At 47.4% G+C, this 26,914-nt stretch overlaps 1 protein-coding gene across 1 annotated transcript in view; it reads left to right on the forward strand.

Annotated features, from left to right (window-relative positions):
* Glb1 (galactosidase beta 1) overlaps positions 1-26,676 on the forward strand; it is a 75,807-nt gene extending 49,131 nt beyond the window's left edge. The window contains exons 11-16 of the mRNA XM_051140631.1: positions 13-87; positions 3,773-3,862; positions 6,949-7,065; positions 9,318-9,449; positions 12,665-12,904; positions 26,335-26,676. Coding sequence (XP_050996588.1) covers positions 13-87; positions 3,773-3,862; positions 6,949-7,065; positions 9,318-9,449; positions 12,665-12,904; positions 26,335-26,538 — 858 coding nt within the window. The 3' untranslated portion in view covers positions 26,539-26,676. The remainder of the gene's footprint in view (positions 1-12; positions 88-3,772; positions 3,863-6,948; positions 7,066-9,317; positions 9,450-12,664; positions 12,905-26,334) is intronic.
* Positions 26,677-26,914: the final 238 nt, after the last annotated feature.

Below are 26,914 nucleotides of genomic sequence, written 5' to 3' on the forward strand. Positions count from 1 at the left end.
TCTGCTTTATAGTTTAATGAAGTCCCAGAAGGTCTCATTCCTCCGTCTACACCAAAGTATGCATACGGAAACGTTGCTCTGAGAAAGGTAAAACAGAGGGTTGGGAGTGTAGTTCAGTGGTTAGAGCACTTGCCTGCCACGAGTGGAGACCTGGGGTCTCTCCCCAACACCACAAAAACCAGGCGTGCTGGCACACACCTGTAACCCAGCATTCAGGAGCTAGAGGCAAGAGGGTCAGGTCATACTTGACTACATAGTGAATTATAAGCTAGCCTGGGCTACATAAAACCCTGTCTCATAAAGAAAAAAAAGTCAGATCCTCACTGAGCATCAGATGGGGAGACACAGTGAGTGAAGGTGTTGCAGGCCAGGGCCTCGCTGTTTTCTCTGAATTGTTTTCTGAGAGCCTGGTGGAGTGATTGCCATTTCTAGGGAAAATAGAAGAAGAAAAGATACGGATGCAAGCTGACAGGATGCGCACACTTCCTGCACAGGAGAGTAGGAGGTGGTTTTGGGCCACCTCGTTCACTTTGGATCAATTCTTGGTTTTCAAAGCGCTCTGTGGACACTTTGGAAGTGACATCTTACTTTGTTGTTCTGCCCAGGGAGGCTTTGTCCCATCATTTGCCCCTTTAGTTTTTTTCTTTATTACATTTATTTCTTGGGTTGAGAGATGTGCATGCCGTGGCACCCAGATGGAGGCCAGTGAACAACATGAGTTATCTCTTTCTACCCTGAGGGTCTGGGGAACTGAACTCAGGTCATCAGACATGGTGACAAGTGCCGTTGTCTGTGAACCCCCTTTTTAATGAGTTCCTCCAAACCACAGGAATTTTGGTATCTCTCCTCTTAGATCCAAAAATCATATCCTAGTGACTTTTTGGATAGTGGAACATCAGAAGAAAAAGATAGAAATTAATCACTAATAAAAGTTAAGGCAGTTTTGCCAGGCGCGGTGGCACATGCCTTTAATCCCAGCACTCTGGAGGCAGAGGCAGGCGGATCGCTGTGAGTTCGAGGCCAGCCTGGTCTACAAAGTGAGTCCAGGACAGCCAGAGCTACACAGAGAAACCCTGTCTCGAAACACACACACACACACACACACACACACACACACACACACACACACACACACAAGTTAAGGCAATTTTATTCTGGGGAAAAAAAGAGAGGATTACTTAATGGTTGCAAGGAGGTACCAAAATTGGTTTGTTTTGATTCTTTGGGCTTCAGGTTTTCCCCTTGCCCCGTCCCTCACTCCTACATGTATTCATTCACCAGAAAAAGAAGAAAACACGAACAGTTACTTATTTCTTAAGAATCTTGAAATTCTAAAATAGCAACATAAGTTTTTATCTTTAAGCCAAGCACCAAGCACCGTAGTATAGTTTTTCCACTCGAAGCCCTCTGCCGTCTGGTTGGCTGGCTGAGCTGCCGTCAGACTTTCCACCTGCTGTCAGATCCTGTGCTGCATTCTACAAAGAATGCGGTCTCTGATAGGCATCTCTTCTTAGATGACTCACACTGGGAAAGGGGCGCTTGCTCATCTCTGCAGCTACTTAACAAAAATGGCCGCTTGGTTTTAAAACAGTTAAAAAGTCCTTTTACATGATAGAAAATAACTCCAAATATTTATAACAATAACAATACTAAAACTGAAAAACACCAAGAAATACAGCTTAGTGCCACAAAGGAAATCAGCAAATCAGGTATGGTAGCTCATGCCTGTAATCCTAGCTCAATGTGGGCTGAGGCAGGTGGACTGCTGTTAAGTTCAAGACCAGCCTATGCTACATAGTGAAGTTTGAGGCTAGCCTGGGCTAAAGAGAAAGATTCTGTCTCCAAAGAGGGGGGCGGGGCACAGACGAGGTTGTAAATTCCAGCACTCGGAAGTGGAAGACATGAGGATCAGATGATCAGGGTCATCTTTCTGGTTACAGGGACACTCACTGTCAATTAAACTCAAAACAAACCACAGAAACATGGAGTTTTCATTATTTAAAAGTATGTGTGCGTGTGTGTGTGGGTACACATACATGTACACATTTGTGGAGGTCAGAGAGCAACTTTCAGGAGCCATGACATGGGCTCAGAACACATGCCACCTTTGCTTGGAGTTAGTGAGGCAGCTATGACATAACCATGTGACATGGTCTTGACAGATGTAATCTTAGAGTAATTTGCCTCCAGCTACTCTCTTTGCTTCAGAGTTCTTCCTGATGTGAAAGTATGTTGTAATGCTTTGCAGAGGCGGCCTCCGAGGCTTGGTGTCATTCATTTTGAGGCCTTTCTTAGATAGAGAGTTCAGAGGTGTATTTCTGAATGGGCGCACTTGAAACTCTCTTTAAATCTTAACAGCCAAGCATGGTGGTGCACGCCTTCAATCCCAGCACTTGGGAGGCAGAGGCAGGTGGATCTCTGTGAGTTCAAGACCAGCCTGGTCTACAAAGCGAATCCAGGACAGCCAAGGCTACACAGAGAAACCCTGTCCCAAAGAACAAGAAAAAGGCTAATGTCATTTCCACTTTTCATCAAGAGTTTGGAGCAGTGCCTGGAGAGGTGGCTCAGCAGTTAAGGACACTGACTGCTCTTTTATTTTATTTTATTTTTTTCTTTAGTTTAGTTTAGTTTTGTTTGAGACCAGGTTTCTCTGTGCAGTCCTGGGTGTCCTGGATCTCCATATGTAGACCAGGCTGGCCTCAAAGCTACCCAAGGGCTGAGATGAAAGGTGTGCGCCACTATGCCTGCCTGGCTTTGACTGATCTTCCAGAGGATCCAGGTTTGATCCCTAGCACCTACATGGCAGCTCACAAGCATCTGTGACTGCAGTTCCAGGTTCTGACGCCCTCTCCTAATCTCCTTAGGCACTGCACACACTTGGTGCACAGACACACATACAGGCCAATCACCCAAACACATAAAACAAAAAAGGAGGAGGAATAGGCTGTGGGAGATGGTTGCACACATATTTAATCCCAGCACTTGGAGGACAATTTAGGCAGATCTCTATGAGTTCAAGGCCAGCCTGGTCTACATAGCAAGTCCCAGGCCAGCCAAAGCTACATATAGGAGACTGTCTCCAAATAAAATAAAACAAAATAAAAAGTTAAGAGCAAGGCCTGAGGCTCAGTGGCAGAGAACTTCCTTACTTACCTAGTTCATAGCCAGATGTGGTTGTGCACACCTCTAATCCCAACACTTGGGAGGCTGAAGGAACCTAATCTTTGTGAATTTGAGACTAGCAGGTCTACAGAGTTCCAGGATAGCCAGACCTGTCACACAGAGAAACCCTGTCTTTAAAAACCAAAAGAAAAAAAGAAAGAAAAGAAAGAAACCCTGGTTTCAATCCCCAGCCCTGTAGAGAATAATAAGAAATAAGCGAGGGCAGGCATAGTTGGTGGAAGGCCTGCTTCGCTTGCAGAAACCCCAGCAGTACATAAAGCAGGTGTGGTAGCTCACTCACACAACCCTAGCACTTGGAGGATCAGGAGAGCGAAGTTATCCTTGGGCACATAGCAAGCCTGAGGCCTGACCCAAGAGGATATGTCTCAGAAAGAAGGGGGGCGGAAGAGAGGGAGTGGGTGAATAAAAATCAGAGGTGATTGTGAAGCAGGTGAAAGTTGGACAGCTGCAGCTGATCTCAATGTCATTGATAAGCCAGACTGATGTAACCCCCATTCAAAACACACACACACACACACACACACACACACACACACACACACAGAGAGAGAGTTGATAGGGCACTAAGTCTGTTTTTGCTTCTTTTCAGTTCAAGACAGTGGCCGAAGCTCTGGACATCTTGTGTCCCAGTGGACCTGTCAAAAGCCTTTATCCCTTGAGCTTCCTCCAGGTAAAACAGGTAGGTGTCCACAAGTAACACTTTGCCTTTCCTCTCCTGGCAACCCACGTGTTTCCTGGGCATCCTTATTTCAATACTAAGAAGTGGCACTTTAGGGCTGGGGTTATGGCTCAATTGGTAGGTACTTGCCTAGCATGAGCAAAACTCTGGGTTTAATCCCCAGCACCGCATAAACCAGGAGTGGTACCCCTTGTAATCCCAGTACTTGGGAGGTGGAGGTAGGAGGATCCAAACTCAAGGTCATGATCAGCTACATGGTATCTGAGGCTAACCTGGGCTACATGAGCTCCTGTCTCAAAAATAAATAAATAAATAAATAAATAAATAAATAAATATTAAAAAGCCGGGCAGTGGTGGCGCACGCCTTTAATCCCAGCACTCGGGAGGCAGAGGCAGGCAGATTTCTATGAGTTCCAGGCCAGCCTGGTCTACAAAGCAAGTCTAGGACAGCCAAGACTAAACAGAGAAACCCTGTCTCGAAAAACCGAAAAAAAAAAAAAAAGTCATTTTTTCATTCTTAGAGGTCCTTTTTCCTGCTTTGGAAAGAAGCACTTGTGTGTGTTCAGTACTTGTGTGTGCTTCATTTCCTGGCACTCCCTAGTCTCTCTAGAAGTTTCTCTCAACTTTTTATTTTACAAGATTTTACCCTATCCACTTTTTATCTGACTCATCAGTTAGCAGTTGCTTTTCCTGCTTTGTGTGAGTATATAGTGGATTGGATTTCCCTTTTTAAGCGTCTGTCTGTCTATGATGACTGGCTCCTCAGAGGCTGAGGACAACACTGAACTGAGCTCCTGAGAGGAGAGAATGCTCTCTGCAGACTTGGTTGAGGCTATCTCTTGAGCGAGTGGACCCCATCTTGCAGCCTGTGCACACCATAGTTAAACTGCAAAGAAGTATTGTGTGGGCTAGGCGGTGGTAGTGCACACCTTTAATCCCAGCACTTGGGAGGCAGAGGCGAGTGGATCTCTGTGAGTTCGAGCCCAGCCTGGTCTACAGAGAGAGTTCTAGGACAGCCAGAGCTGTTACACAGAGAAATCCTGCCTTGAAAAAAAAAAAAAATTAGTATGTGGGCTTTCCCAGACCCAAAGCATGGAGGCTCAGGCGCCCCACCTAGTCCAGAGCAGTACACTGCAGGAATTGGAAAGCACGGGTGTGTGAGGGCAGTGGCTGCCAGTGGGGCTGCAGAATGGCCCCTGTGTGTTATTGAAGAAGCTGGCGGAGTGTGGGCCTCAACTCTCCTGGAACCAGATGGTTGTTGAAACAAGTATGAAAATAGCAACTGGAAGCATATTCCACCCTAAGATTACAGTACAGTACTATGTCACTGTCTCCAGACTCTAGGAGGTCACCTCTACCAGACGCCAGGAAGGACTGGGGTGACCTAACCCTTCAGAAATCAAGGCTGAGGTCCCAACTAAATGATGAAGTGTGACAAAGGGACCAAGTGACCGGTGGTGTCCCTGGGACATCGTCCAGTGCCACTTCCCAGGAGGATCTGTCCCTTCTTCTGTGTCCACATAAAAGGCAATTTACTGACTCCAATAAGGGATGAACCATCTAGGAACAAGCTGAGCTCTTCAAAAACCCTTGCTGTGAGTCCAGCTGTGGTGGCCACACGTGTAATTGCAGTGAGTGGGAGGCAGAGGCCAAAAGCTGGAGGCCAGCCTGGCCCATGAAACAGTGCCACCTTGTCCCAGAAAAACAAAAATGAGGAAGTCCAACACAATGACAAAAATCTAATGAGATCATGGAGACTAGATTTTAAGAGAATTTAAGTGGCTAGAGAGATGATTCAACACTTAAGAACACTGGCTGCTTTTCTAGAGGACCTGGGTTCGAGTCCCAGCAACCACATGGCAATTCTCGACTGCCTGTAACCCTTGCACCAGGCATCCACAGCATCCTGCCTCTGTGGGCACCTGCATTCATGTTCACACACATGCCTAGCATGTCATGAAGCCCATGTTTAACCAGGCATGGTGATATGTAATCCCAGCACTTGAGGCAGGAGAATAAGAAGTTCAAGGTTGTCTCTGACTAAGTAGTAACTCTGAGGTCAGCCTGGGCTACCCAAGAGTCCTTGTTACCCAAGTAAATAAATGTTACTCCTGGTTTGGTAGCAACCCCCACTCCCACCCCCACCCCCGACTCTCATTTTCCTCTTTGCTTTAAATAGTTTCAGGTTGAGTCTTGTTTTGTACCTTAGAGCAGACTTAGCCCAGGAGCCTGGAGAATGTTTTCCTGAGCAGAACTCAGTGTTTGTCTTGTGTTTGGGGCTTTTCCTGGCTTAAAAAAAAAAAGTGAGCCAGGTGGTGGTGGCGCACACCCTTAATCCCAGCACTTGGGAGGCAGAGGCAGGTGGATCGCTGTGAGTTCTAGGCCAGCCTGGTCTACAAAGTGAGTCCAGGACAGCCAAGGCTACACAGAGAAACCCTGTCTCGAAGAAAAAAAAAATGTGTCCATGTGGCTGCTTTGCCTGCTTGTCTGTGTACTGCCAGGTTCCTGGAGAAACTTAAAGAAAGCTTCAGTCCCTTGGGACGAGTTAGGGATCATCTGAACCCTGGTCCTCTGCATGAGCAGCAAGTGCTCTTAATTGCTGAGCCATCTCTCTAGATTATTACCTTTATTTGTTTATTTTGTTGGTGGGTATATGTGTGTGCCACAGCATACAAATTAAGGTTAGAGGACAACTCGTGGGAATGGGCTCTCCTTCCCTCATGTGGGTACCGGGGATTGAACTCAGGTCATTAGGCTTTGTGGCAAGCACCTTTACCTGGTGAGCCACCTTACCAGCTCTTAATTTCTTTTTGTTTTGAGTTAGTAACAGTGACCTCTGGCATGTAACTGTGATTTCCTTGGTCACTCTGGGCAATAACTTAACTCTTGTTTTCCCTGTGTGGTGGAGAGCCCCTTCCGTTTTCGAATAGTTCCTCCAAGGTTGGAAAAGTCAGCTTCAATTTGGCTGTCGGTGGAGGCCACCCACAGTCTTCAGAAAGTTGCCTTCACCCAGATCAAGGGCAACCAGGTTCTCAGTGGCCGACCTTTGAGAGTGATGGTTTTTTCTTATATCCTTTTCTCCCCAGTATTTTGGGTATGTGCTGTACCGAACAACACTTCCTCAAGACTGCAGTGGCCCGACGCCCATCTTCTCTTCCTCCTCCAATGGTGTGCACGACCGGGCTTACGTCTCTGTGGATGGGGTGAGCATTCTCTTTGGACTCTACATCTTAAGTCTTGGCAGGGTGGAGGAGGGTCTTCTCTACTTAACGCCGTGGCCTTTGAGCTTTTGCTGCATCTCCAGCGTGTCTCCCTTGGCAGTACCCCGTTGTACGCTGCTATGGCCACATGCTGTGGACTCAGGGCTATTCTCCAACTCTCACACTCCAGGAAACCCTGGGTCTCCCGAGCCCAAGGCCAATTCTCCCCTGACTTAGCTCAGCATGTCACTCAGGCCTTCTCTGCTCTTTAGGGACACATCCATGTCAGCATCTCCCTCCTAAATGAGACATTATATTCTAAAGGGTTGCTCATGACCTGAGTCTAGATCCCCCAGCACCCAAGTAAGGAACAAAGGAACAGGCTGGGCATGGTGGTGCACGCCTTTAATTCCAGCACTTAGGAGGCAGGGGCAGGCGGGTCTATATGAGTTTGAGGCCAGCCTGGACTACAGAGGGAGTCCAGGACAGCCGGGGCTCCACAGAGAAACCCTCTCTCAAAAAACAAACAAAAGAACAAAGGAACAAGGGGCTGGAGAGATAGCTCAGTGGTTAAGGGTGTTGGCTGTTCTTCCAAAGGACCTAATTTGACTTTCAGCATCCAAGTGGTGGCTCATGTTTATCTGTACCTCTAGCCCTAGGAGATCCTGTACATTTTTCTGGCCTCTATGGACACCAGGCACAGACATAATACTCAGTCGTACAGGCAGGCAAAACACACTTACACATAAAATAAAATTAAAAATAAGAAGAAAATAAAATATCCAGGTATGGCAGCATGCAACTGTAACCTCAGTGCTGAGAGAGGGACTAGAGGGTTCTTTGGAAGTCTGACTAGCCAGCCTAGCCTCCTTGGCAAGTTCCAGGTGGGCAGCAGAGGGAAGGTGGGCCACTTCTGAGGCATGACACCTCAAGTTGTCCCACTGGCCTCTGCACATGTGTACTTTCACAGGAACACACACGCACAATTAGAGGAGAGGGCTTTCCTTTTATAACCAACACATTTTATTTCAGTGGAGACGAGCCTCTGAGATGTGACACTGCACCTGCCATTTCCTGACCTCTGGTGACTAATGATCAGTGTAGCCAGTCTAAAAGATAACCTTTTAAAAAGTTAGGAATGAGCCAGGCTCGGAGGTGCACACCTGTAATCCCAGCACTCCGGGAGGCAGAGGCCAGCCTGGTCTACAAAGTGAGTCCAGGACAGCCCAGACTACACAGAAAAACTTTGTCTTGAAAAGACAAAACAAAACAAAAAGGTTAGGAATGGGGCTAGGGATTTAGCTGAGCCCTGGGTTTGGCCCTCAGCTTGGTTGTGGGGGAGATTGGGGGCGAATGAATGAATGAATGAATGAATGAATGAATGAATGTATGTTAGGAATGTATTGTTGAGAAAATACCTGTTTTTTTCCTTACTCTGTTACATAATCTCTGTGGCTAATGTCCTCCCGCAAGTGAGGTGAGCTGACTCCACCTAACTCCGATTTTATCTGTTACCAGATTTTATCTGTTCTCTCCACATGTTTAAAGGCTGTTTCTTTGTGCATAACTTGAGCTGTGAGAGGGTACCGTAATATTTCTCATAGGAACACACCCCTGGAATGTCTTGTCTTTCTCATTCCTTTAAAAATGAGAGTGTAGGAGTCACACCTGTGAGCTCGGCTTGTGGGATGTGAGGCAAGAGGATCACAAGTTCTGGGGAGACCCATGTGGCACCAAGAACTGACATCCCCAAGTTGTCCTCTGACCTCAACATACACCATGGCACACGTGTGCACACACACACTATATATATTATATATGTGTATATATATATGTATGTGTATATATGTACATACACACACACATATATATATGTGTGTGTGTATATACATATATATATAGAGAGAGAGATGCCTGAGGCAAGCATGGTGGTCTACACCTGTAATCCCAGAGACACAGGAAGGTCTCAAATTCAAGGCCATCCTGGGGTACATCACAAGACTTTGTTCCAATCAGAAAGGACTGTCACTCTCCCACTGTAGGCAGAGGAACATACACTGAGCTGTGTGCAGCCATCCTTCCCATCTGGGAAGACAGTGATTGTGGGAACTTGGCCTGAGTACATCTGGACTCTCCCTATAAGTCTGATGACACTTGAACACAGGAAAGTGACAGATTAACTGCGCACACTGCTCCTTTTCTCTGCTCTTACCTCCCCCACCCCCACCCATTCAGCTTTTGACTTGAACTCACAGGTCCCCCAAGGAATCCTTGATCGACACATAATGATACCTCTGGATATTGAGGGGAAAGCTGGAGCCACTCTGGACATTCTGGTGGAGAACATGGGGCGTGTGAACTACGGCACCTTCATCAACGATTCTAAGGTAGGGCACTGTACAGGGATCAGCCTGTGCCCGAGTGCTTGGGAGGAGTTCTGTTCTCGCAATCAACACTTCAACACTCACTCAGGCACCTTTGCTTTCTGTTTCTATTTATACAGAAACAAATTAGAGTGCTTCTATTTCTATTTAAGGAGTACAATTTATATATCTATTAAGACAAGGTCTCCAACCGAGTGTGGTGGTGCACACCTTTAATTCCAGCACTCAGGAGGCAGAGGCAGGCAGATCGCTGTGAGTTCGAGGCCAGCCTGGTCTACAAAGCGAGTCTAGGACAGCCAAGGCTACACAGAGAAACCCTGTCTCAAAAACCCAAAAAATAAAAAATAAAAAGACAAGGTCTCCTCCCTGTGTAGCCTGTCCTGTTCTGGAGCTCTGTGTATAGACCAGGCTGGCCTCGAACTCAGAGATCTACCTGCCTCTGTCTCCCAAGTATTATACCACATTCAGTCTCTGTGTAACAATCCTGGCTGTCCTGGACTCACTTTGTAGACCAGGCTGGCCTCAAACTGGGATAAAAGGTATGCGCCACCACCACCCCACTGAAGATAAATTTCTTGGAAGGGCTCTTTTTCTCCACAGACCATGAAAAACCCTGAGCTTTGCAAACAGAACACTCCCCTTGTGTTTGAGCTCAGTCACTTTGTGGAGAGGAACGGAAGTTGTCCCACCATGCTCTTCCTCTGCTTTGAAAACCCAGCCAGCTCATCAGAAGCACTCCCTCCTCAACCGAGCCAGCGTGGCGTCTGGTGGGCTCTGATGTGCAGGCTTGGACTGGTGGCCTGCAACAAACTCGAGTTGTTGCAAGCCCTTCAGTGCTGCCCTGCCCCTGGCCTGTTGGTTCTTCTCTGTCCAGTCCCAGTGTGGTGTTCTAACCAATATTTGTACATCATTAAGAAACTTTATTCTTTTATTTATTTATTTTTGGTTTTTCAAGACAGGGTTTCTCTGTATAGCCTTGGCTGTCCTGGACTCGCTCTGTGGATCAGGCTGGCCTCAAACTCACAGGGATTTACCTGCCTCTGCCTCCCGAGTGCTGGGACTAAAGGCATGCACCATCACTGTCTGGTGAAACTTTATATTTTTATCTGGAGGGTTTTGTTAAATTTAAGAAAAAGTCCCTTCAGGCCAGGCTGGGCTGAAACTCACTATATAGGCAGGGATGTCCTTGAACTCCTGAGCCTCCTGCCTTACAAGCACTGGGTGTATAAGCATGTTCCCACATACCCAGTTTATATGTTGCTAAGGAGCAAACTCAGGACACCGAGTTGAGTCCTCTGCCTACTGAGCTGTATGCCACAGAATTCTACACATATGGTCCTCACAGCTGGGCAGATGCTCTGCCACTCTGGATCTAGGCTCGCTCCCTGATAGGTGTGAGGGGCAGAGGCCACCCCCTACCATCTGCATTGGAGTGAAGATTCCTAGATTTCCTTCCTTACTCTCCCCTTCCTGTAGAAGCAGACACTAGAGTGACACTGTGGTAATGCTGGAGCTAGCATAGGGCCATACCCCTTTCCAAGGACTTGCTGTTACCAGGCTTGCTAGGGTCAGTGCCTGGGCGCTGGCTGCCTAAAAAGCAGGAAGCCAGACACAGACAAAAGACAATGAAGAACAGGAAGATTTGCTCAATGTGGCCACGTTGGGAAGAGAAATAAAGAAGTCCAGTGACATCCCCAAACCACTCCACTCTGACCCAGTCCATCCTTGGGATTCTGATATGGGGCGCAGGTGCAAATAGAAGGCCACAGATATTCTAGCAGTCCTGCTAAAGATGTGACCCTGCCCATCACTGATCCCTCCTTGTCTTCAGCTCCAGTCTCTCCAGCTGGATGCTCTGGTCACCTAGTAACATCTCTTCCTGAGAGACAAGCTCCCTCTCCATCTGATCCCAGGCTTTGGCCTTTCTCTTTAAGCATGAGATTTCTGGAGACCCAATTTCTTGGGTCCCATTGTCTCGAAAGACTGCCAGCCAAAGGGAGGGGTATGGGTGTCTCTTTAGAATATCTTCACTTGGGCCTGGAGAGATGGTTCAGAGGTTAAGAGCTCTTCCAGAGGTCCTGAGTTCAATTCCTAGTAACTACATGATGGCTCACAACCGTCTATAATGTGATCTGATGCCCTCTTTTGTCATGCAGGTAGAGCACTCATATACATAAAATAAATAAATATTAAAAAGGAAAGAAAGAAAAATAGAATATCTTCATTCTGGCTGGAGGGGTGGATCAGGACTTAAGAGCATCTGCAGAAGATACACATTTGTAACCAAGGACCCACATTAGGCAGCTCACAACTGCCAGCTCCAAGGGCTGCCAGAAGATGCCGCTTTTGGCATGGTACCCACATGCATGTGCGCGTACACACACACACACTGATCACATGCCACAACTAAAAATAATTTTTTTTAAAACTTAAGAAAAAGACCCAGCTGGGCGTGTTGCCGCACACCTTTAATCCCAGCACTCTGGGAAGCAGAGGCGGACAGATCTCTGAGTTCGAGGCCAGCCTGGTCTACAAAGCAAATTCAGGACAGTGAAAACTACACAGACAAACCCTGTCTTGAAAAACCAAAAAGACTTGGTGTGGTGGTGCATGCCTGTAATCCCAGCACTTGGGAAGCAAAGGCAGGTAGATCTCTGAGTTCGAGGCCAGCCTGGTCTACGAAGTGAGTACAGGACAGCCAGCAATACAAGAGAAACCCTGTCTCAAAAAAACAAAAAAACAAAAAACAAACAAAAAAAAAGGTGATGATGGTGCAGGTCTTTAATCCCAGCACTCAGGAGGCAGACGCAGGCAGATCTCTGTGTGTTCGAGGCCAGGCTGGTCTGCAGAGGGAGTTCCAGGACAGCCAAGGCTACAACAGAGAAACCCTGTCTTGAAAAACCAAAAAACAAACTTTGTTTTGGTTTTTTGAGACCGAGTTTCTCTTGGACTCACTTGGAGAGAGAGAGAGAGAGAGAGAGAGAGAGAGAGAGAGAGAGAGAGAGAGGGTGTATCTTGATTCCTGCCAGGACAGTAGGCTGGCCTGAGCCTCCAGCCTGACCTTTGTCACCTGCCTGTGCACACAACTGAGCCTCTCTCCTGCTCCTTCTCCCAGGACTTCAGGGACACCCATGAGTCCCTTCGTTCCCTGCTAGCTCATGGTTCTAGTTTTCCTTTTACAGGGTTTGATTTCTTTCTTTTTTAAAATTTTTTTTCAGGGTTTGATTTCTTACATGACCCTCAACTCCACCATCCTCACCAACTGGACGATCTTTCCACTGGACACTGAGGCTGTGGCACGCAGCCATCTTGGGGCCTGGGAGACCCCTGATAAGGGCCACTATGGTGAAAATATTACTTCCACACTCCCCACCTTTTACGTGGGCAACTTCTCCATTCCCTCGGGCATCCCAGACCTGCCCCAGGACACCTTCATCTCGTTTCATGGATGGGTCAAGGTACGTGTCTTCATAGGAACAGGATGGGTTCAAACCTCAAGCTTTTGGCTCTTAGTGTCCGAGAAGGAATCAGAAGGCTGCTATAGGAAGGCTGGAGGCAGAGTGTTCTACTGGCATGACTGTGGCAGATCTTCAGGGACCCAGTGTCCAGCTTGGGGGTTGTCCATCTCTGCCCCATTTTTTTTGACTAACAACATTCTTGAGTAAATGGCAGCTCACTCACTTCCTGCAGGAAGAACTAGGCCGTATTTTTTTTTTAATTTTATGTGCATTTGCATGTGTGTTCACATGTACCTGCCAAGGCATACATGTGGAGGGAGAGCCATGGGTATCAGCTTCTCCCTCCACCATGTGGGTCCTGGGGATTAAACTCAGGCAAAATACCAGTACACATAAAATAAAAATAAATAAGTTATTTTTAAAAAGAAGAAGTAGCTGAGCAATGGTGCCACACGCCTTTAATCCCAGCACTCAGGAGGCAGAGGCAGGCGGATCACTGTGAGTTCAAGGACAGCCTCGTCTACAAAGTGAGTCCAGGACATCCAAGCATCCAAGACTACACACAAAAACCCTTTCTTGAAAAACAAAAAAACAAAAAAACAAAAAACAAAAAAAAAAGAAGAAGAAGAATTTGAATAGCTACTGCACAAAGAAAGTAAGCAAATGGGCAGTGGGGGAAAGGGACTCATAGTACCAAATAAATTAAAATTTGAAAATGCAGATTATAAAGTATAATACACTTGGGAGGCAGAGGCAGGTGGATCACTGTGAGTTCAAGGCCAGCCTGGTCTACAAAGCAAATCCAGGACAGCCAAGGGTACACAGAGAAACCCTGTCTTGAATCACCCCCCAAAAAATAAAAGTATAATAAAAGCCAGGTGTGGTGACACACTGATACAACCAGTCTTTGAGAGGTTAGAGACACAAGAATCAGAAAGTCAAAGCCATCCTCCAGTACAACATAGTGTTGGAAATCAGATAATAGCAAGCTTAGGAGACTAGAGAGAGTAAAGCAGTGTTTAATACACAGTGGTGCAGGAAGAGATGCAAGCTTGGAGAAAAGGCAAAACTGCCTGGGTGCTAATTGGTTTATAAAGTCCTAGGATCATGAGAAATCCCTGTCCTCCCTTCCCATAGGCCAGGACGTGTCTGCCTTCCCTAATTCCCCATCCTCAAAGCTTTATCTAATGAGTATTTTGGGGCTCACGACTGCCCCTTTCTCTGATCTTGAGCTCAGTCAGCTTGGACTCCAGTAACTTTCCAGTTCTGAGACAGCCAATGCTTTTGATGTTTGTTTGTTTGTTTGTTTTTGTTTTCTGTGTTAGCCTTGGCTGTCCTGGGCTCGCTTTGTAGACCAGGCTAGCCTTGAACTCACAGCGATCCGTCTGCCTCTGCCTCTGCCTCCGCCTCCTGAGTACTGGGATTAACAGCATGCGCCACAATGCCACACAGCCAGTGCTAACTGCCAGCTGTGGGAGAGAGCAGCCGAGCACCTTCAGCTTCTTTGTGACTGATGAACACTAAGCTTGCCTCATACTCTAAATGGACCATAGGGATTCATTCCGGTTTTTTTGTTTGTTTGTTTTTTGTTTTTTGTTTTTTGTTTTTTGTTTTTGAGACAGAACAGTTTGTTTCTTACAGTAGCAAGTTTTAGGTCAGCCTGGGCTGCATGAGAAACTCCTCTCTCAAAACAAAACAAGCAACAAACAAAAATCCAAGAGCTATTGGTCCATCTGACCCTTGGCGCCCATCCCCTTCCGACTCCTCCCGCCTCCCTGGCCTGATCCACCCTTGGCCTCTTGGCTGACCGATCATATACCTAGCATAGCCAGGCTTCTGTCCTGCATTGGCCACCATGTCCTCCCAGGCTCAGTTCTGCCTGCCTACTAAGCTTGGTCCTTCCCTGCCCCGCCCCTGGGGACCCCATCCTCCCTGACGGCTGGGACTCCTGTCAGACTCCTGCCACCCTCACTTCCTGCCCAGTGGTGTCTAGAAGGCAGGCTCAGTTCTGCCTTCTTCACTTTCTCTGCCCGCGTTTCATCAGCCTTTTCTCCCCCTCGCAGCAATGCAGCAGTATCTGGGGAGAACAGGACACGTAACCATGGTTCTTTCCGTGCAGCTAGCAGGGGGCTTTCTGCCTCCCAAGCTACCTTTGCTTTCTCCCCTGCCAAATAGAACCTAAAGTGAGAAGTGAAACCGTGGTGAAGGATGCTTTGGCCATCAGAGGTGGCTCTTTGTTTGTGTGTGCTGCCGAGCCAGGCCTTGTGCCCACTGACAAACCTCTCCCAGCTTTCAGGCAGCAGGATGGCCTGTTTGGTTTGGTTTGGTTTGGTTTTTTGAGACAAGGTTTCTTGTTTGTTTGTTTGTTGGGGTTTTTTTAAGACAGGGTTTCTCTGTGTAGCGTTGGCTGTCCGGGACTCACGCTGTAGACCAGGCTGGCCTCCAACTCACAGAGATCCGCCTGCCTCTGCCTCCTAAGTGCAGGATGTCCTCTCGTTCCTCGAGTTTAGCACAAAATCTCTGGTTTTGGCAGCCCAGCCTACTAGCCGTGGCCACCCACGCCAATAGGACAGTTAAAAAGACAAAAGAGGCTGGGGTATAGCTTGGTGGCACACTGCTTTAGTAAACTTGGGCTTGGCCCTCAGCACCACATAAAACTAGGCGAGGTGGTGCTGAGCAGCTCCAGGAGGTGGAGAAGAGGATCATCCTCAGCTGCGTAAGCAAGTTCAAGGCCAGCCTGAGCTACATGGGAACTTGGGTTGACTTCCTCCGGCCTACTGTATAGACACACTTCGGAAGCCATCCACCTCGTTTTTGTTTCGCTTGTTTGATCTGGGATTAAAGGCGTGTGCCATCACCGCCCGGCCCCCCACAATGCAGTCTTAAATACCTCTCAACTCCAAGTCCCTCCTTCTCTTTAATCCCTGGCAGCTTGTTTCTTGCTCCGCCTCTTGACCTAAAGTTAATTTTACTAAATCCTGTGTGTACAGATAGCTCTTGGATGAACTCAACCACACCAAACAAAAGACAGGTTTTTACAGTTCACAATCTCAGGGATCACATTGGGACCGAATATCCTGCAGCAGGTCCTCTTTCCCAGATGACCCTGGTTTGTATGAGGTTTACCAACAATCTAACCAAGACAAGATATGGAGCATTTTGGTGGCTCTCATGTTCCATCTTTAAAGGCTGCTAAGGACATTAGCCCTTATGAAAAAAGGGGGAGGGGTTAGTCTCACTCATACTTAGCACTGTTATGCCCAAAAAGATCACACTCACCATCCCCGTGTGTGAACAGATGCCGATCATGGTGTCATCCATGATTATCAGCAGGAGGTGATGAGCCGAAAGTCGATCAGATGGTTGGATCATCCGTGCAGTGAGATCATCTGGCAAAATAATAATAATAATAATAATAATAATAATAATAATAATAATAATAATAATAATAATAATAATAAATGTGATACATGTTACAACATGAGAGAACCTTGGAACCCTCAAGTTAGCCAGGCATGGTAGCTCACTTAGGAGGTGGCCCAGACAGAGACAGGTGGATCCTGGGAGTTTTCTGGTCAGTGCAACAGCTTTAGGTTCAGCAAAGGGACAGCCTCCAAAAAGTAGGGTGGAGATTAGTGGAGAGGGCTGGGAGATGATTCAGGGGTTAAGAGCTCTCCCAGAGGACCCAGGTTCTAGTCCCAGCATGCACATGGTGGCTCACAACCATCTGCAACTCTGCTCCCAGGAGACCTGATGCCTCTTCCGACCTCCATGGGCGCCAGGTATACACAAGGCACACACTTAGGCACTTAGGCAAAACATATACATGAAATTAATTAACAATAATAATAGTAGAGGAAGACACTGAAAGTCAACTTCTGGTCTCCATATATGCAGAAACAATCAAATGCCTCTGCCAACACCCTCCATGAACACAAATAAAACAGCCCTCCCCCAGCCTTCGCCCTGTGCTAAGGAACATGTCAACAGATGGTGGGGACAGGGGAGGAAGGGTTTGACCACGTGATGCTGAGGCCTGAGCAGTTCTCAGACTCGGTTGTGCTCACTGGCCCTCTGCCCTCGTCCTCCTCTGAGGCTCCTACTGAGGCCTTCTTGCCTTCCTTCTCCATCTGTTACAAAGGAACTAAGATGATTTAGTGAATGAAATCACTGGTAAATGCGATTCTTGAGATAAAAGCATCACTTTTGATTACTCTGGCTTTTCTGGGGTCGGATGTGGCTTTCTGGTTAAGCGAGTGTGCTTGGCGGATTTCAGCGGTAAGGGGTCAGGCGTGCCTGCTCCGTCCACACAGGTCAGCACCTGTCTGCACCATGCCCCGCCTGACTGTAGACTCCCTCGAAGAGATGTGTTCTCCTGGGCTTTGGCAATGGGTCAGAAAGTGTGAGTCATGCATGACGTCTGTGTCCTGTGCGCTGAGGCAATGACGTCTACTCTCCTCATCTCAAACTGAAGTGAGTGTGGATAACCTCTCACTAAAATATTACATCAAGGGGTTGGGGATTTAGCTCGGCGGTAGAGCACTTGCCTAGCAAGCACAAGGCCCTGGGTTCGGTCCTCAGCTCTAGGAAGAAAAAATATTACAACAAGCTGTCCATGGTATAATCCCAGCAGAGGCAGGCAGATCTCTGTGAGTTCAAAGCCAGCCTGGTCTGCAGAGCAAGTTCTAGGGCAGCTAGGGGTATGTAGAGAAACTCTGTCTCAAAAACAACCAGCAACAATAATATGTCCATTATGTCATGGGGCAAGTGTGGTAACACATTGCCTTTGATCCCAGCTCTCAGCAGAGAGAGGCAGAGAGATTTCTATGAGTTTGAGGCCAGCCTGGTTGTCATAATGAGTTCTAGGCCAGTCAAGGTTACACAGTGAGACGCTGTCTCAAAAATAAATAAATAAATAAATAAATAAATAAATAAATAAATAAATAAAAGATTTTCATGGCTAAAAATAGCTCTGTGGTAGAGCACTTGCCTAGTTTGCATAGGTCTTGGTTTCAATTCCCAGAAAAAGAAAAACGCCAGGCAAGTGGCCCACTCCTTTAATCCCAGCACTCAGGGAGGCAGAGGCAGGCAGATCACTGTGAGTTCAAGGCTAGCCTGGTCTACAAAGTGAGTCCAGGACAGCCAAGGCTGAGAAGCCCTTTCTTGAAAAGCCAAGGGGAAAAAAAGAAAGAAAGAAAAAGAAAAACATTATTCAGTCTTTTCCTGTTTCTACCCTGTTATTCTAAGTGTGTGAGAGAGCACAACAGAAAGGGCGAGAAAGGCATGACTGGGTGTCAGCTGGCTGGAAACTAAGAAGGTCAATGATGCCTGTCATCTAGGGCCATTCCTATGGTGCCTGGCAGGGGACACAGGTGAGGAAACTGCACAGAACTCTGGGTATTTGTATGTGTCAATATGCCTCCAGGGCCTCTGTCCGTCTGTCCATCTGAGGTCCATGCTTTTGAAACTTACTGCCCTCGCCTGGTCTGCAGTTATTGCTGCCCCTACAAGGGTCATTCCTTAAATCTAACCCATGGTTTCTACTCACAAGCCCTGTGAGCCTGGAAACGAGATAATTGGGCTTCTCCCAGCAAGCACGTTAACTGTAGGTCAAGTGGGTTCACTATAATGTTTAGTGCAGACTTTATTTTACTTTGTGGTGTATGTGGGGCGGGGGGATTGGGATATGATGGTTCACATATTCCTGTGTGCATATGCCCTCATCACAGGATGCTGTGGGATTCTGCTTCTGATTTTTTTTTTTTTTTTGGTTTTTCGAGACAGGGTTTCTCTGTGTAGCCTTGGCCATCCTGGACTCACTTTGTAGACCAGGCTGGCCTCGAACTCACAGCGATCCACCTGCCTCTGCCTCCCGAGTGCTGGGATTAAAGGCGTGCGCCACCACGCCCCGCCTCTGCTTCTGATCTTATATGTTCTCTTTCATTTCTTGGCCCTCAGGTGAGTCATTTTGCTCAACCTTTTCATGCCTTTTAAAATTTCATGTTTATGAGTGTCTGTTTATATGTATGTATGTGTGTATATATATATATATATATCACATGAATGCAGTTCCTATTGATGCCAGAAGGGGGCGTCAGATCCCTTGGAGTTACAGGCAGTTGTGAGCTGCTATGTGTGTGCTGGGAATAAAGCCTTGGCGCTCTCCAAGAATGGAAGTGTTCTTAACTACTGAGCCACATCCCAACCCCTGTGGGCTTTTTTTGTTGTTGTTGTTGTTTGGTTTGGTTTTTATTTGTTTGGGTTTTGTTCATTTGTTTGTTTTTGAGACAGGGTCTCTCTACATAGCCCTGCCGTTTCTGGAACTCATCATGTAGACCAGGCTGATGTCAAACTCACAGAAATCCACCTGCCTCTGCCTCCCAAGTACTGGGATTAAAGGTATGTGCCACCACTATCCTGTTAACCTTTTTTGTTTTTTTTTTTTTTAAGATTTATTTATTATTTATATAGTATTCTGTACTGCGTGTGTACCTGCACACCAGAAAACGGCACCGTATCTCATTATAGATGGTTGTGAGCCAACATGTGGTTGCTGGGAATTGAACTTAGGACCTTTGGAAGACTAGACAGTGCTTTTAACCTCTAAGCCATCTCTCCAGCCCTGCCTCTTAAACCTTTTTTTTTAAGGTTTTATTTATTTATATGAGTATTCTATCTGCATGGACACCTGCACACCAGAGGAGGGCATTAGAGGGTGTAGGTGGTTGGGAGCCACCATGTGGTTGCTGGGAATTGAACTCGGGACCTCTGGAAGAGCAACCAATTCTCTTAACCTCTGAGCCATCTCTCCAGCCCCTTAATGTGATTTATTAATTCTTTTTTTGTTGTCCTGGCTGTCCTAAAACTTGCTCTATAGACCAGGTTGATCTTGAACTCAAAGATCCATCTGTCTCTATCTCCCAAGTGCCAGGACTAATGGTGTGCACCTCCACTTGCTCAGCCTATTTTCACTTTTAAAGGAACTTCTGAAAATCTTAAAATAGTATTGAGGGCTGGGCGTGGTGGTGCATGCCTTTCATCCCAGCACTTGGGAGGCAAGGGTAGACAGATCTCTGAATTTCAGGCCAGCCTGGTCTACATATTGAGACCCTGCCCCTCCCCAAAAACAAAACAAAACAAAACAAAAAACCAAAGCAAAAGACAGTATTGAAAGTTTCACTCTTCCCAGCACTTGAGAGGCAGAGGCAGGTGGACCACTGTGAGTTCGAGGCCAGCCTGGTCTACAAAGTGAGTCTAGGACAGCCAAGGCTACACAGAGAAACCCTGTCTCAGAAAACCAAAAAAAAAAAAAAAATTTCACTCTAGGGTCTGGAGAAATGGCTCAGAGGTTAAGAGCCCTGGCTGCTCTTCCAGAGGACCCAGGTTAAATCATGGCAGCTCACAACTGTCTGTAACTCCAGTTCCAAGGTACCTGATGCCCTCACACACAGACAGACATTCAGGCAAAACACCAATGCATATGAAATAAAAATAAAAAGAAAGAACATTTCACTCTCAATTCTCCTGAGAAGATTGATTTTACCCAGGTAAGTTAAGACAGACAGACAGACTCTAGCACCCGTGTGTGCAGATCTACATGATCGGCTGAGAAGTAGGTCAAGCACTTCCGGGAAACCTCAACATTGCTGTCACCTTAGTGTTAAAAGCAGAGGACAGAAGTGTGGGCTGGGGTCAAGATGGTCAGATAGACAGGTTCTGTCATGGACTATAGAAGATGGGACTGCCATGGGACACCCCCAAGCCCCTGAGGTTACCTCATTAAGATAAACCTTTGGGTTGACCAAGAACAATTTCTTTTTGGTCTTTGGTGACAAGGTTTCACACTGAAGCCTAGACTAGCCAAGTACGCTAATAAGAGACCTTCTACTGAGACATATTCTCAGCTTCTTCAGCATAAAATTTTTTTAGTTGGTTTTTTGAGACAGGGTTTCTCTTTGTAGCAGCAGAACTATGTAGAAAAGCCCTGTCTCATAAATAAATAATAACTAGGTTAATAAAAAAAAATAAGGCCTTTAAAACTTTTCATTGGACCGGGCATGGTGGTGCACACTTAATCCCAACACTTGGGAGGCAGAGGCAGGTGGATCTCTGTGAGTTTGAGGCCAGCCTGGTCTACAAAGTAAGTCCAGCACAGCTAGGGCTACACAGAGAAACCCTCTCTCAAAAAAACTAAAACAAACAAAAACTTTTGACTGGAAGCCTGGCATGGTGCCCTAGCACTACGGAGGCAGAGGCAGGCAAATTCAAGGCCAACCTGTCTATATAGTGCTACAGAATGAAACCAAATAAAGACTAAAACCTTAACCTAGGGCCGGTGAGATGGCCCAGTGGATAAAAGTGATGCCACCAAACCTGTTGACCTGTAGAGCGCACAAGGGGGAAGGAGAGTACCGACTTCCACAGGCTTCCTTTGATGTTCATACATGTGACTAGCATGTCCACCCCCTTCTCACACAAGTAAAGAAGACCTAAAATAAATAAATAAATAAATAGCTCTTCATTGACGGTGGAGAACCATGAAGTAACCTATTCAGTGGGACGCTATGTCACCTCTTCACTGTATCTTTTTGTTTGTTTAGATTTTTAAATTTTTACTTGATGTGTATGTGTACATGTGTGTGCACCACATGTGTGCCTGGTTCCCGTGGAGGTGAGAGCGTAGGATCCCCTGGGATCTCTCTGTGTTAGCCTTGTTTGTCCTGCAGTAGCTTTGTGGACCAGGCCGGCCTCGAACTCACAGCAATCCTCCTGCCTCTGCCTCCCGAGTGCTGGGATTAAAGGCGTGTGCCACCACGCCCAGCTTGAACCCAGGTCTCTTAAAGGGAGCTAAGAGCTCTTAACTGCTAAGCCATCTCTCCAGCCCCTCTTCACTCTATCTTGTCTCAGGTAGAATTATCAACAAATAAGACCCACTGAGTCAGTTAAGTAGATAATGAATGTATATGTAATATGTATGTAGCACATGTACTAGGTACACTGATGTGTGTGTTCATGTGTATATGTACTTCTTTCCCCTCGGGGAATGCAGGATTACCTCCAAACAACAAGAGCAAGGTCTTTCTTTATAGAGAGCCTGTGCTATGGCCCCAAATGATTGGCAGACCAGTCATCAAACAAATGACAGAGCTAAGCTGGTAATAACTAGAGGAGGAGATTAAAGGGCCGCTGAGCGGCTTAGACTGAAAAGGCGAAGAGGTCGTGACTCCACGCTCTGAGGAGGCACGTGGAAATGCAGCTGTGACCTGTGAGCTCGGGAGACTGAACATCTGGGGACAGTGCTCGGGTCTGAGGCCATGCAGTTGCCCAGGCAAGATGAGCAAGTGTGGTGTTCCGGTAATAGAGAAAGGTGTGGTGCCCAGCTGAGCATGCAGCTGGAGAGGTAGAGAGGCAGGAACACAGTGGGGGGTTGAAAGTGGGAGTGTGGGTGCCTCCCAGGTTGGCCAGTGCCTATGCCGCAGAAGCAGCCAGACTCTGCAGTTCACAGTGGAAGTCAAAGACCTTAACGAGGCTACCACTGTCTCTCACATCACCGACTGGGACTCTGTATCAGTCACTTTCTCCTTGCTTTGAATGTGTATTTGATCAAAGCAAATTCAAGGAAAGCAGGGTGTGCATGCTTTAGCCCCAGAGGCAGAGGCAGGCTGAGCTCTGGTTAGAGGCCAGCTTGGCCATGTTGTGAGTGCCAGGCGTGCATAGAGAGACCTCATCTCGATAAATAAATAACAAGAAGAGTGTGTTCCGGCTTGTGGTTTGAGAGTGCTGACCGTGCTGGTAGAGAGGCATGGCAGCAGGCAATCTCGCAGCTGCATCCAGTCAGGAAGCAGAGAGAGATGTGTGCTAGTGCTCAGCTCTCCTCCTTTCATCAGTCTGGGCCCCCGGCCCATGGGACGGTGCTGCCCAAATTCAGGGTGGGTCTCCCCTCTTCAATTAAGCATTCCCCTTACAGGCACGCCCAGAGGTGTGTGTCCGTGATGACTCTAAGTCCAGCTAAATTGATGATACAGATGAAACAGCACAGGCGCACTCCTCCAGGGACTGACTATGAGGATGGAGCAAGGTGGGGAAGTGTGGTCTGATAAAACCACAGGCTTTTCACCATACCTCAGGCCTGTCTTCAGTCAGTGAGCCTGTTTATCAGTTTGATTCAACGTTAAAATTGGGCCCACAAGATGGCTAAGGTGGGTAAGGTGGCTGCCACCAAGCCTGAGGTCCTAAGCTCAGTCCCTAGGACCCACATGGTAGAAGGACTGAACTGACCCCTACAAGTTGTTCTCTGACCACAGCTTCTGCTCCCCCACCACCACCACCACACACACAAACACTTTTTTTTTTTTTTTTTTTTTTTTTTTTTTTTTTGGTTTTTCGAGGCAGGGTTTCTCTGTGTAGCCTTGGCCATCCTGGACTCACTTTGTAGACCAGGCTGGCCTCGAACTCACAGCGATCCGCCTGCCTCTGCCTCCCAAGTGCTGGGATTAAAGGCGTGCGCCACCACGCCTGGCTCACAAACACTTTTTTAAAGATGTAGACCTTATTTTGCAAGCTGAAAAACATTCTCCTTTGCACCCCTGTCCTGGCTTTCACTCTATAGTGACCTGAAGACTCTGACCTTGCAGTTCCGTTCTGCCCTAAGAAGAGTGTAACTCAGGTTACAGACAGACGTGCTGGGCTGGGGATGGGCCTCAGTTGGCCAGTGCTTAATTATTATGCATAAAACTCTGGTTCACTCTCCAGCACTCCTTCCTAAGCCAGGTTTGGTGGCCCACAATGTAATCCCAGCACTCTAGAGGCCAGAGGACCGAACTCAAGGTCATCCTCAACTCCTTAGTGAGCTTGAAACCATTCTGGGCTACAGGAAACTGATCCTGTCTCAAGAAAATAAAAAAAGTTCCAGGCAGTAGTGGAACGTGCCTTTAATCCCAGCACTCAAGAGACAGAGGCAGGTGGATCTCTGTGAGTTCGAGGCCAGGCAGCTCTACAAAGTGAGTCCAGGACGGCCAAAGCTACACAGAGAAACCTTGTCTTGCAAAACAAAAAAAAAAAAAAAAAAAAGACACCCTGTCTCAAGAATAATTGATTCAGTCATACTACTGAATGTCATATGATGTTTAAAACAGTAATGCCTATGTAGACCTATTTGTGCACGTATGTGTGCAATGTATGTGGTATGTATGTGCACATGTGTGCTGCACTCCTGTATAAGGTGTGGAGGTCAGAGGAGTACAGTTGTCCTGGTCTCTCCACCTTATTCCCTTGAAACAGGGTCTCTCACTGAACCTGGAGCTAGGCTGGCGGCCCGCAGCCTGGGATTACAGGCATGGGTATGACCACACCTGCCTCTTATGTGGTTGCTGGGGATTTGAACTTGGATCCTCATGCTTGCACAGCATTGCTCTCACCCACTGCACCATCTTCCCAGACTGTTTATGTACATGTACATTAGTTAAAAATCAGTCAAGGCGGGCTAGAGAGATGGCTCAGAGGGTAAGAGCACTGTCTGCTCTCCCAGAGGTCCTGAGTTCAATTCCCAGCAACCACATTTGTGGCTCACAACCATCTATAATGAGATCTGTGCAGGCATACATGCCGGCAGAATACTGTATATGTAATAAATAAATCTTTTTTTTTTTTTTAATCAGTCAAGGCTGTCGCATGGCAGATGAAATCAGGGGCTGGTCTCCAAGACCGTGAAAATGGGGCTCTGGCGGAGATGGAGCTGATAAAGCTGAGGTGAAACTATTGTGGTTTATGCCTGTTAGGACGGGGGGAGATAAGGAATCACTTGGTAAAAACAAGAGGAAAGTAGTTCTGAGAACTTTGAAACTGTCACCCTTTTCTAAATGACTTAATCTAGGCAGTTTTGAGTCGCTGACCTCCTTCTGTGGGCCACTGTTGTTGTAAGGGGTGCTCACATCCACCCCAGAGCACAATTCCACCACCACCACTGCCACCAGAAATGGGACGTTGTCCCCAAGGCTGGCCTCAGATCACAATAATCCTCCTGCCGGTAGCCTCCAGAGGGCTGAAGTTACAGCCCCCACCCCACGCACCCTGGGATGTGAAAGCTTAGGAGGCCTGCCTGAGGTCAGACAGCTAGCAGGTGGCAGCAATAAGATGGAAGCCGGGGAAGAAACATCGGTGGACTACAGTGAGGCGAAAGGAAGCTTTGTCACCCTGCGATCTCAGGCTTCCGAGGTGCAGGCAGGAGGATTACCTGGACTATAGAGGGAGTTCAGACCAGTCTTTGCTACACAGAAAGTCTGTGCAAATATTAACTAATAATCAATCTTAAATGAACAGGAGGGGCCACCACGAGTACAAATTTCTTTCCTTCGATCCATTCTTCTCCTCACCGCCTTCTCCATGTGTTCCTTCCTGCCTCCTCCAGACTTTCTGTTGATCTCTGGCATGTGTGACCCCATATCCTCAACTTTTTCTTTCTTTCTTTCTTTCTTTCTTTTTTTTTTTTTAATTTTTATTTTCCAGACAAGGTTTCTCTGTGTAGCCCTGGCTATCCTGGACTCACTTTGTAGATCAGGCTGGCCTCGAACTCACAGAGATCCTCCTGCCTCTGCTTCCTGAGTACTGGGATTAAAGGCATGCACTACCACACCTGCCTCCTCCCTAACTTTTCACCAGTGTTCCATCTATTCTGCCACCCCTTGAACCTTGTGTTTGTTCCAGAAGCAGCTTCCCTGCTAACAGGGATTAGCTCCACAGCTTCCACAGTTTCATCTCGACCTCCCAGTAGATTCTCTCTGCATCCTTCAGAGGAATGCTATGAGAATCACAAACCCAACAGAAATATAGACACCGCCGAGTAGGCCCCGCCCCCTCCTCATCCTCGCCATTCCTTTGGTTTAAGCTCACTATAGTGCCCAGGCTGGCTTCAAACTTAGAGCAATCCTCCAATCGCAGCCTCTCGGGTGCTGAGATTACAGCCACCGCCCTGCGTGCACACCCTCACAGTCTTCTTGGGTTGTTAGGGGAACAGCTCTTAGTCTGTATGTGGGCTTGACACACATCGGACAGCATGGCTGGACCCTGCCTCTGTGGGTAGAGAGAGCAGGGAGACTCAACCGCTGGAGGGCATGAGCAACAGTGGCAAAGAGGGCTGGTGTACACACAGGCAGCACCTGGGAGCCAGGGTGCATCACAGACTGTGGTGAGGCGCACCGAGACTGAAGTCTGTAGCTTCTGGAATCTGAGGCTCCAGATTAATTTCCCCCACAGCAGGAAGCAAGCTCTGTTGCTCTTCCCAACCATTTATCCACCTAATGTGAGACTGTGGGGACGCTGGACTCAGGGGGACCTGATCCTCAGCCCAACACTACGGGGGCATCTCTTGCCTCTCTGCTACTAGTGTACCCCTCGACTGATGGTTTCCCCCTCTCCCCCTTCTCTCTCTCCAGGGTCAAGTGTGGATCAATGGCTTTAACCTCGGCCGATACTGGCCCAAACAGGGCCCACAAATGACCTTGTTTGTGCCAAAGAACATTCTCAGCACTTCAGCCCCAAACAACATCACAATCCTGGAACTTGAGTCATCACCCTGCAGAGACAGGAACCCAGAGCTGTGTACAGTGGAGTTTGTTGACAGTCCAGTGTTTATCTGACCATCAGTGGCCATCTTCCAGGCCAGGCCAGTCAAGACTCGTGACTGAACGGCCTGCGACGCGACCGAGCCTCTAGGAGCACAGCCCTGATCTGGCTACATGGATCGTCTTTGTCATGCAAGAATGGAAGATACATTGATACATGTACGGGGTGTGTGCGTGTGCGTGTGTGTGTGCGTGTGTGTGTGTGTGTGTGTCTCTGCAGCCCTGCCTTGCCTGACCTCCCACTCTTCTGGCCACCAAGAAGGCTGAAGGGAGTAGACATCACAAGGTATGCAGCTGGTGGGAGAGTTGAGACAAATCTGGAATAATGTCCCTTATTTTGATTTGAAATAATCATGTCTTTCTGCTGAATAAAATTTGCTCAAGTGATGGT

The sequence above is a fragment of the Acomys russatus genome, chromosome 32 (genome assembly GCF_903995435.1).
Source record: "Acomys russatus chromosome 32, mAcoRus1.1, whole genome shotgun sequence".
NCBI lineage: Eukaryota > Metazoa > Chordata > Mammalia > Rodentia > Muridae > Acomys > Acomys russatus.